Source organism: Miscanthus floridulus, chromosome 2 (assembly GCF_019320115.1).
Source record: "Miscanthus floridulus cultivar M001 chromosome 2, ASM1932011v1, whole genome shotgun sequence".
Lineage (NCBI taxonomy): Eukaryota > Viridiplantae > Streptophyta > Magnoliopsida > Poales > Poaceae > Miscanthus > Miscanthus floridulus.
This window is the reverse complement of record NC_089581.1, coordinates 6,049,811-6,062,755: the sequence shown is the minus strand read 5'-3', so window position 1 is coordinate 6,062,755 and position 12,945 is coordinate 6,049,811. Positions and strand designations below refer to the sequence as shown.

Below are 12,945 nucleotides of genomic sequence, written 5' to 3'. Positions count from 1 at the left end.
CAATTCTCGTTCTAGCTTCGTCCTGGTGTCCTGATTGTGATCGGCTCGTCCTTTTTATCTCTACCGTGCAGGACGCAATGGAACGCAGTCGTTTTAGAATTTGAATTCGCTGAGTTTGCAATTATTAGAGATGATATACCACAGCAAAATTGTACAATTTTTTTATATCTTAGGCCACTAGTATCATCCTGAATTCTAAAGGTGGCGTCTCCTTTTGACTACAGTCCTACACCTTTTTAATTCTTTAGTTAATTGCATATTGTAATTCTTAAGTTAACTGCATACTGTAAAAAAAACGAGCGCATTCCTTTGGTTCCAGCAATTTCACAAACGCTAAACCCTGCCTTGTGAGTCCAGCAATATCTCTTCCTTGAAAAGCCACAACATGTCATGCAATCGCAGCAGATTTCGGTGCCACCAGATAAGATAAAAGGGCCACCCAGCAAGACGAATAACAGAGTTAAGCATAGCAGCTTTCTGCAAGTGCTATTACATTTAAACATTCAAGAATCAAACATTTTAAGAGAGAAACAATATGTGCTGATATTATTCCACCGTAGCATGACTTCAACTGATGGGTAGTAACTGCAAATACATGATGATGGTACAGTTTCAAGTTTTTGCTACATGCTTCTCTTGATATCATGATACCAACTGGCTCTATTCAACATCTGCTTAAAAATGTCAGCGTATGGTAGACCTGATGCATTATTTTTCTCCATTCTTGAGCAAGGCAGCTAAACCTAGCGGCCAATTGAACTTCATAGACATCTCTTGCCTCGCCACCTTCGAAGCCCTGAAAAACATAGATCAGAGCAGTCAATGTCAAATTTGGCAATATGTTATTGTATTCTTCAAACAGAAATGTGTCCCAAGCTATAATGTCATCTTGACAAAAGTATCACTACTTACATTCTAAATACTTTATCTGAAAATGGAGATCATCATATCACATACTAAACTTAGAACAGTTCGGAGCTTAAGGCACTTAAGGGCATGTACATAGTCAAGATCCTCGTAGCTCCAAAGAACAAGCATAATATGGTATTGATTATCCAAGAAAGTAGGTATATATCCAAGTAATTCTTTTTCCAACACGAAATTATACAGTCATGCAAAATGCACAGAAAAAAACTGATGCCCCACCCCATGCCAAAATGGCTGTAGCTCAGTGAAATCAGTAAGGACTAAGGAGGCAAATGAGATATCAGAAATTCAGAATGCCTCCTATAGCTCAAATATGCGCTGAAACAGCTGACAAAAAATTAACAGAATTGACAAGAAGCCTGTATCAGCAGTGCCCATAGCCTCGCCAATCGTGGTAACATAAGTTGACTTCTCATAGAACCCCAGAAGATCAAATAGAATACAGTGGTCACCTCTTTAATAAATATATAGCTAGATTATCTTCAAACGCAAACTTCTAGTCAGGTTCCTTTTAATTGATGTCTTTGAAAAAGAGATTAAATCTTATTAATGCAAGTTCAAATGACAAACAGCAGACTTCTGGAGGGCATTTAAGGATCCTAGATTGCAAGGTACATGATTCAGATGACCGATTACTTCAAAAACAAATGTTTTAATCTTGGTCATCTTGATATCTAGCATAACTACTAGCTTGTATGCGTAGCTAGGAGCAAAGATCCAGCGCAAATCTGACCTTACTCTAATCAGAAACCTAATTCGGCCAGTAATCCGTGGCGCATTAGTGACTCCGGAACTGCTTGCTCGTTAACAAGTAAACAATGAATAAGGACAATCCGGGCAGGAGAGTGGAGGCTCATCTTACTCCGCGAACGCTGCGGCGGAGGCGGACGGTGGCGGCGGCAGGTGGACGCACGAGGCGGCGGCTTCGGCGATGGTGGAGAAGCCCTGGCGCTGCTTGTGCTTGGGGTTGGCGGTGCAGTGGATGAAGACGATGCCCCGGCGCTTCACCACCTTGCAGAACCCACACAGGCGCTTCACCGACGCGCGGACCTTCATCTTCGTTCCCCCGCTCGGGCGCTCGCCTCCTGCCTCGGGCCCTTCTCGTCTTCCTTCCGTCTGATTAGTCTAGCGCCGAGTCGGATCCTTGGTTAGGGTTTGGTGGTGGAACGCATGGGCCAGGCGATCAGTATCAGAGGAAGGCCGGCCCGTAAAAGATTGGGCCCATTAAATGGCAGTGTAAAGAGTCAAGCTTCTACTCATATCCACACACTTGCACTATTGACTATAGTTTGTATACTGTTTTCCTCCATGGATTCATGCTTTAACTTTACAATATAAATAATCTAAGTATGCCTTTTAAGTTCTTCTACCCAAAACTCCACATATGCCTTTTAAGTTCTTCTACCCAAAACTCCACATAAGCTATAGTTGTAGGATCTTGAGGCAAAGAAAAGATCCCAGTGAGGATATATATACAAAACCACTTAGTGATCTAAAAGAACCATACGAGGAGTAACATGAGCTATGACTTGTTTTGAAAAAACATTGTCAAAAACTCCAATCTTACTTGTGAAAGAGAAGGGATCTATGGGCCTGATTGGTTTGCAGCCATAATCTGCCATGCCAAGGATTTGGCGGGCAAGCCATGACTTTGGCTATTGTTTGGTTTGCACCAAAACTTGCCAACCTCTCATGTTTGCCTTGCCAACTTGCCAAATCCATGGCATGGCAAATTTTGGTCACAAACCAATCAGAACCATACTGTGATGTTGTAGCCACTTCAAAACCCACAGGTATGAGTATGACTTGGAATATCTTTTATGCTCGCATCATATCCTAAGAAAGTTGTGTATCAAATCCACCCGAGTCTTGGCTCAGTCTCCTTTCTTGTTCGAATCCTTTACTCGAGACAAGCAAAGGTTCGATGTGGGGGAGCTTATTGGTGATCATTAACACCTCATTTTATTCCATCAACCATACCTAAATTAGTGATAAAAATGACATAAACCATGGTTATATGGTTTACTTTTAACCATTTCCACAAGTTATAATGGCTATGTGAGTGTAGGAACAAGGTGGCTACATACATAGTAAAAACACTTCATCAAATGCCTATTTTGACTACACCACGTCGAATATCTCATTGAGATACACGAATTGACTTCTGGTTCACCTAATTCAGAGTTTGGATGGCAAAGTTATCACTCACGGAAGATTTCAACATGGGCAGGGCTAGAGTTTGACAAAGAGGGATGTCGGACAACCTAGGCCAAGGTCAACTGACCTGGACCTGTGTCCAATGGCCTCCAAACTTGGTACAGGGCCGCTACACTCAACAAGGAGCCAAATGGAAGCCTTGATCACCCATAGGCCCAAATGAGAGTTCAGGTAACCCTAGCCATGGTTGGTCAACCCAACCATGATCCATAACTAAAGAAGGGAGAGTCCAACTTCGGTCAAACTTTGTACCAATGCTCTAGAGGACAGAAGATGAGTGCACCACCTCAAGGTCAATGATAGAGGGCTCCAGTGGGCATCTTGCGACGGCCCATGTGCACCAAACCGCCTCTAACAAGGTTGATTGGACATCAACCACCATTAGGATTTAAGAGTCCATTCACGTTGTTGGTTTGCAAGGCGATGGAAATGGACCGTCGGCCAACGACCAAGGAGGTCGAAGTGCCAATGCTAGCAAATTGATGGTGTTTCATGGTTTTGCTTTTGGGATAGCATTCGTGGTATAATTGCTAGAGGCGACCAAGGAACAATTCTGAAACTTTTTGCAATTTCGTGAATTCAATCGTGGAGATGAGCCTTCGGTAGTCCAAAGTCTCAAAGTGCTTGATAATGCCAATATTAGTGGGTTCTAAAGATTATGAAGATTAAAACGCAGCGTAGCAAATATTATAACTTGATCCTTTTAGAATCTCTAGAGACCTGAATGTTCAAACTCTTCAAAGACGTGAAGAATAAATGTACAACAAAAGCAAAATGTGCATCAACGTTTTGCAGACTTTGTTCTAATTCATTTTGCAATTAGCACCAGTGTCATCATCTAAGCTTTTGCCAACACCCCAATGAGGGGCTTCACCATTGGTGACATTGACCATGAGTTCAATGTTTTGCAAATTTGCTCTAATTCATTTTTGCAATCAGCACTAGTGTTATCGTCTAAGCTTTTGCCAACATCCCGGTGAGGGGCTTCGCCATCTACGACATTGACCATGAGTTGGCACAAGAACTAATCTAAAAGCCAGCATCGAGAGGCTCATTTTGTGACCCTTTGTCCCTCAGCCAAAAAAGGTGTGAGGGGTTGGCACTGAACTAATCTAAAAGCTAGTACCGAGGGTCTCATTTCGCGACCCCCGCGCCCCTTGCCCAAAAAGGTGTGAGGGGTTGGCGCCGAACTAATCTAAAAGCCAAAGACGAGGGGTTCATTTCGCTACCTTTGTCCCTCACCCAAAAAAAGGGGTGAGGGGTTGGCGTAGAACTAATCTAAAAGCTAGTGCTGACGAGCTCATTTTGCTACCCTTCGCCCTTCGCCTTGAAAAGTGTGAGGGGTCAACGCAGAACGAATCTAAAAGCTAGCACTGAGGGCTTGTCTCGTGACCTCTCGCACCTCGCCTCAAAAAGTGTGAGGGGTTGGCGCCAAACCAATCTAAAAGCATCGAGTGACTCATTATATGAAAATGCCGAGGGATTCTCTTCGCCGCCTCTCGTCCTATAAATCTAAAATCATCGAGGGGATCCTTTCACCTCTCCTCGCCCTGTTGCCCCAAGAGGTATGGGGGTTGGCTCCAAAATAATTTAAAAATGCTGCTATCTCCGCCAATCGGATCAGGAGGATCTCTAGTTACATCATTTCTAACATCTACCAACTCAACTATGTGAAAGAATTTATCATATGAGCTAGCCAAGAGGGGTTGGTGAGGAGGGCGCAGCATCACCTCCATCATCCACAATGCATTCGCCAAGTTTTCAATGAAGGGTTTCGACATCTACTTCGGCATCATCAACTATGAGAGGTTTCACCATCGACTCTGGTGTCAACAAAAATTCCTTCACTAACATCTTCGCTAGGGGTTTCACCATTAGCTTTGGTGTCAGTTGACGACCATTTCACCAACGCCTTGACTATACCTTCACCGTCAACTTTGGCGCCATCGACTACGCCTTCACCAACTTTCTAATGAGGGGCTTCGTCAATGACTTCAACATCATTCGACAATGCCTTCACTAACTTTTTGACGAGGGGCTTTGCCAACTACTTCGGCTTCATTCAAATGCCTTCGCCAACTTTCTGACGAGAGGCTTCGCCACCAATTCTTGCACCATCGACAATGCCTTCACCAATGTTTCGATAAGGGATCTTGCCATGACTTCGACATCATCAACAACACCTCCATCAATAGTTCGGCGAGGTGTCCACTTCACCTTTGCCAAATTTTTGGAGTGGAGCGATCGCCATCAATATCCTCAAAATAATTTCTCACAAGCGCAAGCCAAGAGGGGTTGGCGATGAGCGCATTCAACAAGCAATCTATCCAAAGACAAAAGCTTTGCTTGGCACCTATGAATGAAAGCTTCAGGACATGTCGTGATCATCTATGAAAGGATCAAGATGCCTAAGAGGGGAGGGTGAATTGGGCTAATTCTAAATTTCTTACAATAATTAAGCCCTACACTTCACCCCTATTGCCTAAATGTGTTCTCTATTGATCTACTGCATAAAAGTTTTGCACCATAGGTTCCAATTCTACTCTAGTATGGAAATTCTAAGAATGTAAAGACATGAGTTGAATTGCTCAAAAGTAAATGCTTAAAGTAAAGAAAGCGAGAAGAACACGATGATGTTTTTTTGAGGTATCTGAGAGTCACCACTCCCCACTAGTCCTCGTGGAGCACCCGCGCAAGGGTGTAGCTCCCCCTTGATCTGCACAAGGATCAAGTGCTCTCTACAGACTGATTCTTCGACACTCCATCACGGTGAATTTCCCACAACCGCTCACACCATGGCGTGGGTCATCCACAAGCTCCATCGGATCACCAAGCTTTCAATCACCACCGAGCCGTCTAGGTGATGACGATCACTAAGAGTAACGAGCACAAACTCTCACTTGACCAAGACAAGCCTAATGAGAAAGGTAGATGTACACTTGCTACTCCCTATGCACTAATGAGGTCCTTAATCTTGGATTCTCAAATCTCAATCACCCTACTAGGCTCTTGCTCTCCCTTGCATTCTAAGGTGTTTCATCAGCTGAACAAATGGGCAAGAGAGATGATTTGGACGAGTAGGAGACGCATTTATACACCCTCATTGAAAACATAACCGTTAGGGTCCAACTCAGCACATTATGTAGTGACCAGATGCATCGGTCAGTAGCCATTAGCTACAGACACGTCAGTTGTCAGAGAAGACCGTTGCTCTGACCGGACCCTGAACAACGTCCGGTCAATACCCACCGGACGCGTCCGGTCATTAAATTCCTTCTCTGGAACCTTTCTATTGTTGACCGGACTTAGCCTTACCAGAGTTCGGTCACAACCTCTCCAGCATCCGATCCTACATAGTACCGAAGCCTCGCTACTACAGTTGTAGGTAGCGGTGCATCCGGTCCCCCTTCTATTTCAGCGTCTGATCGTAATCAAGCTTCCACTACCGAACAGATGAACTGACCAGACTCTATATAGCAGCGTCTGGTCCTAATCAAGCTTCTACTGTCGAACAGATGAACTGACCGGACTCTGCACAGTAGCGTCCGGTCCTAATAGAACCAGCTTTGGGTTAGACGATCAACACTCCATTCACTTCTAAAATGAGAACATTTGTGAATAAGTTTGACTCCAATCAATCTTTGGGCTATCCCTGAGCTACCTAGTGCTAAGTTTAACAAGTGTGCACCACACCTAAACCATTAGACTCACCTAAGTCAAGCTACTAGTTCATACCCCCTTAATAGTACGGCCAAAGGAAAAATAATGTTCTAAACTACTCTAAGTGTCTCACCAATGCCAATCGACACTTAGAACTAGTCCATCCTTAACCTTGTCGTCTATCCTTTAAAAACCAAAACGATTTCCATCGATAGGGGCATGAAAACCATAATTGCCCAAACAATTACCATTACCATAACCTAACTCAAATTGCCTCTATAAAACACATATTAGTCACAGTAATCTTGCATAGTCATTAATCACCGAAACCCAACTAGGGGCCTAGATGCTTTCAGTCTACAACTACTTCGCTTGTGTCGACTGTTTCTTTTGAACGGTAAATTTTTTTTGAATGATTTATGTCGATTGCTTCGCCAGCCTCAACTACATCAATGTCTTTGACAAAGGCTGAATTACGAAAATAAGGTACCAAGGGCTCAAGGTCAAAGGAGCAAGCTGCCAAGTATAGGAGCATGGAGGTTAGAGCGAAGGTTGCCACCGAAGACTAGATCAAGACATACCGAAGGCTAGCTAGAGACAAAGTAGTCCTTGGACTATCTATGTACAGACAAAAGTTGCATGACGAGTCTGAGTTGTAATTGGGCCACGCTTTGTAGTATTCAACTATTGGGATTTGTACTTTTGACCAAAACCAAATAGCCAAGGGCTACTGTTAGGGGAACATTATAGGGGTGTTTAGCATGGCTCCTCTTGAGAGGCTCTTCTAGAGGAGCCAGAGTCATTTTGGAGAAGCCACAATTTATGGCTCCTCTAAAATGGCTCTGGTTCCTCTGCTTTTTGCTGAAAAACGGCTTCTCTTGGAAAACGTTTGGCAGGGCTCCTCCATAGGAGCTAGAGCTAGAGCCAGAGAGGAGCCCTACCAAATAGGCCCTATATGTTGGGGACCCTATTATTGTGTTCAAGGCCCAATTACATAGCCTAGGAGTTCGGAAAATAATATTTGAGGGCCATTTGTAGTCTTTGGTGGCATTTTTGTGAATACAAACCCCACTGCATCCATTTGTAGCCCCTAGTGGCATTTCTATAAATACCAGCCTTGCAATGGAAAATAAAGAGAACATCCCCTCTCACCTCCCCTATGCCTCCCGCTGGTTTGGCTCACTCCCTTCCTCCCTTCTTTGCTCTCACTCTTCTGTGCAAAGCCAACATTAATGCAAGCAGGAGAGAGACTGTGAGATATCATCAATAATTTCTTTTTGATTGTCATTCAACCCCTTCCTCCCTTCTTTGCTCTCACTCTTCTTTACAAAGCCAACATTAATGCAAGCAGGAGAGAGACCGCAAGATATCATTAATAATTTCTTTTTGATTGCCATTCAAATTATTGACAATGGAGACATCAAGTGACTTAAAAGTACTGTCACACTTCTAGGTTTGAAAATGAGAAAAGGATTCTATGGCAGAACCACCCGAAATAACACGCTTACAGAGGTGCTCGTCTTCCACTAGACACTAAGCACCCCAAAAGTAAGCTACAGCGGGCGGTATCCGTTGGGCACACACCAAAGGAGAACCCGAAAGATCCACATTTTTCCCAAGGATCCAATAATGAGAACGAGTTACAATACTTGTCCATTTCATACATCAGAGTTTCTTAAAAGTACATTATTATAATACCAAATGTCAGAGTGTGGAATGATAAACAGCATAATTTAAAATAAATATCTAGCGATAAGTACGAGGATCTGTCTGAGCTCACCAAAAGAATCCTCCACACAACGGTGCTTCTCAAGCATCACCTGCAACAGGGGTAAATAAACCCTGAGTACACAATGTACTCACAAGACTTATCCGACTAGTGGAAATAATTTCTTGACTCCAAGGAATATGATGAGCTTTATGGTTTGCTGGTTTTCTTTTAGTAGAAAGCGATGCTAATAGTGAGTCCTTGTTTATGTTATTATTATCAGCCGTATTAAGTTATTATCTATCTAGTCTATATGAGCACATGTTCTACTTTTAAGCAAGAGCTGAGCAATCAGTTCCATTTTATCACCTTTCATCTTTTAGTTCTTACTACGGTGCTAGACACGAAACAAGTAGTACCAGATCGCCCGGTGATTCATGAATCAATGCCCCTAGCTAGGTACCCAAAAAACACATGCCCCGCTTGCACCCCAGGCACAAGCGGGACTAACCCATCACCCTCCTGTCCTGGGTGTCCAGGTCCCCATCCAAACTTGGACTCCAAGCCCCCACTTCTAAGTCCCGGACTCAGTGTGGTGCAAGGACCTCCACCATCCCCGAATCCAATCAGTCGGTTCAAAAAGAGCCAAATCCATGACAAGAGAGCAACGAGTCTTCCCTACGCCCATACCCAAGTATGTGCTTGGGATAATAAATTTGTGACTTGCCCACGATGCCTTATGCAACGTCCGGTCCTTAATTGACACAAACAGGGAAAAAGTGTAACCGAGCTATGCCATATTGGCCGCAGGACACAACCCCTTACACCTACCAGTACCCAAACCATATCCCTGCTTGGTAGCCATTTTTCCTTTCCATCATTTATCATGAGTGATCATAATTATTACCTATTTGCGAGTAACGGCAGGTTACTCACGCTACCGAATTCTTGAGCATAGCACTACTCGACCTATACTAGTAGGACTCATGGGTAGATATATTTATGCATATAGTTTTCATAAAATGCCTGTAACTTAAATGCACATCACACACACACACACACACACACACACACACACACACACACACACACACACACATATATATATATATATATATATATATATATATATATATATATATATATATATATTTGGTGATCATTAAAATAGGGGTCATGCACCGGGGCTTGCCTTAGGCAGGCGACGGGTCAGTAGGGTCAGCACCAAACGGCTCCAGGGCTCCCTCCTACACGAGGATCTCCTCCTCGTGATCTACATGCATGTAATGATGATGCAATACTTAGTAATCTTGCAACATCAGCTCTTAAAATAAAGTACCTCTGTCTAACTACTACGCTAGTGCTACCGACCACGGTACTAAGTTATCTATTGCTACCAATAACAAGTATGAAGTATGGCATCCATTATTATAGCAACTACAGGTATCCTTACTCCTAATGCTGAGTTACGTTATATATGATAAAGCAAGGATAATAGCTACTCTACTTATCAACCTACTCTAGGGCTACAAAATTTATAGCAACTACCTAATAATCTAGTCAGCCTACTCTAAAATTTTCATAGCCATATCTATCACCAATCTACCACAAAAATTCCTATAATTATTAATCTACATAATATTAAGCTCTCCAGTTTGAATTTATGAGCCTACCATCGTCCCAGCTAACTGTAATCTAACTGTACTAACAAGTAGATGGTATTTTTGTGAGCCTAACAAAATTGGTCTCCCTATTTTTGGGCAACTACACAATTTACCACAATTTATCAAAGTTCCACTAGAAATTATATTGAATAACATTTGTAATTCACTGGATAATGGAAACATGAATTTCTACCGCGCGGCCCGCGAGCGACGGCTCGGCCCACCCCGGCGTCCCGCCCGTGCGCAGACGCAGCGACCTGCGTGGCCCACCTCAGCGGCGCACGACGCGGCCCATCTCAGGCGCCCCACAGTGGAGTCGTGTGCAGCTGGCTCATTAGTGAAAAGGCCCCCGTTCTCTACCTTATTCGCACAACCCACTAGAATACAATTTCACCGAGTCATAGAGTTTGCATCTAGGACCCTACTTCTATTCGAATTCATGTTTTATGAAGCCCTTGGCTAGACTTACAGGGACACGGCCTCGCTGGCAAAACGCCGGTGAGCACCAACCTCTCTGGCACACACCAGCACCCCCATGAGCATCTACGTACCATGCACGACCGATTGACGTAACAAATGCACAGAACGGCGCACCACGAAGGTGTGGCCATGTGACGCGGTAGGGTCTAGCTGCAGTAGCCCGACGCCGGTGAAACCACCTACCCGAACGCCTCTACTGCAACTCAGTGACCATCAATAGTCTAAAAGTAACCACCTTGAAGCCCTAATTGAATAGCTGCTGCGCCCAACCGGGCTGGCGACAGGAGCAACATCAAAGCCTATTCACTGATGGCCGCCCCCGTGCTCCGACGAGCCTCGGCCCTAATTGAGTCAACCAGCTACTCTAAAAGCAAGAGGACCTCACCAGCGATGCGATGGACAGGCTAGTTGGAGTCACGAGGAATGGCAGTGGCCTAGCCACGCACGCGAGGTGGTTCCAGTTCACGTTGGCCACAGAGAAGATGTTCCCGGTGACCTGCTGCACCATCGGTGGGGCCACTGCATGGGCGAGGCAATTGAGTCAAGGAGAGGCAACAACCGTGCTCGATTGAAACAAAGGAGCAAGGAGCAGTGCCTCGGGCCGAGAACTCGTCTTGCCGGCCATGGTGGGCCGCCAAGGGGACAACTCTCCCCATTACCTCACCGAAGGAAGGAAGCCTGTTGAATTGACTCCAATTGGAAGCTAACTACTCTAGCTATTTGGGCGCACGGTGAATTGGAAAGGGATTGACGGTACGCGGCCAATTTTGAGGGCGACAGCGTTTGGCTTAGAGGTGACAATGGCAATGACAAAAGCTTAAATCAGCGCCTGCCAACGTACTACCGCCCCAGGCAAGTTAGGCCCAATGCTGTACCCCCACTCGTCCTCCGAACATGGGCAAATGTGAGAGGGGACAGGCCCCTAGAGTTAGGCCTTGGCGTGGCATGACTGGCCAGTGACTTTCCAGATGAGGCAACAGGAAGGCGTGGCGTGAACACGCACGCAACCATGGAGACGAGGGTCGGTGGGGCCAACCCATGCGTGCGCAGTCGCAATGTCAACGAGAGCAGTGGTTGTGTAGGTGGTGCACGTGAGCGTGCTCAGGCGAGTGGCGACACTGGTCTGGACGAGCCGAACACGTCGGTAGACACGACGATGAGCAGTGGTGCATGCGGACGTGATAGAAGGGCAAAGCATCCAGGCTTGTCGGGTCCCAATGCTCATGCGTGTGCATGAGTCATGAGCTAGGCATGCAACAGCGGTGATGACCGGGCAATAGTGATGGCCAAACGGCCAGCGCACTGCGACGGTGGATGGCAGTGGCGACTGGGCGCGTGCGGCATGCATGAGCCACGCTAGACCGTGGCGGCAGGAGGTCATGGCCCACAACGCAGGGAGTCACGCGTGCGCACATGGCTGCATAGGCACAATGGTGGTGATGCGGTCGGTGCAACAATGCTTGCTAGGTGGCTAGCAACGGTGTCAGCCCGAGCAGGGGCGGTGACCGCGGCTAGCGCTGGCTTCGTTCAAAAATATGAGAGTTGGATGTTTTTTAAAGCTATTGAAAAATTCTACCCGATGGTCCAAACGTCAAACCACTTCTTCTACACTCAAGAGGGTATGTAGAGCTGACCTAAGCCACGACATCTCGCCACTTCTTAAGCCGATCGCTCTACAAAAATTACTGAACATGGCTTCGTCAACCTATTTATAGACTTACGTGGAATGGCTAGACCTCGAACGGTTTCACGTTGAATTCCAATTCTGACCTACTTGATATACTAGCTAGCGAACCTCATCCTTGACCGCACATATTTCAACGTCACCTACGAAGTTTGGGCTACCCACTTTACTATGTTCCACCGATGCGTTCTGTAGCATTTCCGTCTGATAAAAATTCATTTAGAATCCTAAGTGATAATATGAGACACGAAATATAACCTTCGTTTCATGTTTCAACTGAATGTTTCAAGCTCCGAATATTGATTTATACTCTATATTACATGCATTTACACACAAGTTGATGCTCATGCAGTGTTTTTAGCAAAAACTGTGCAACATAACACCGAGAGTGTTACAAATCTACCCCCCTAAAACAAAATTTTGACCTGAGATTTCATGTGCCTAGTGTGAGAAGGAGATAGGAATTACATTCCGCGCAGCAACTAACTATTAGAACCAGAGAGAAGGTGTGGGTAATGCTTCAATAGGTAACTCTCTTGCTCCCACATGGCCTCATCTTCTGAATGGTTTTGCCATTGCACTTTGTAAAATTTTACCACACTATT

The 12,945-nt window shown here is 45.0% G+C and overlaps 1 protein-coding gene across 1 annotated transcript; it reads right to left on the bottom strand.

The window, feature by feature from the left end:
- Positions 1–444: 444 nt before the first annotated feature.
- Positions 445–2,058, bottom strand: LOC136537755 (uncharacterized). The gene is made up of 2 exons (XM_066529714.1): positions 1,790–2,058; positions 445–796 (listed from the first exon to the last, which is right to left on the bottom strand). Exons 1-2 carry the CDS (start codon positions 1,981–1,983, stop codon positions 709–711), a joined length of 282 nt encoding a protein of 93 aa, XP_066385811.1. The 5' UTR covers positions 1,984–2,058; the 3' UTR covers positions 445–708.
- Positions 2,059–12,945: the final 10,887 nt, after the last annotated feature.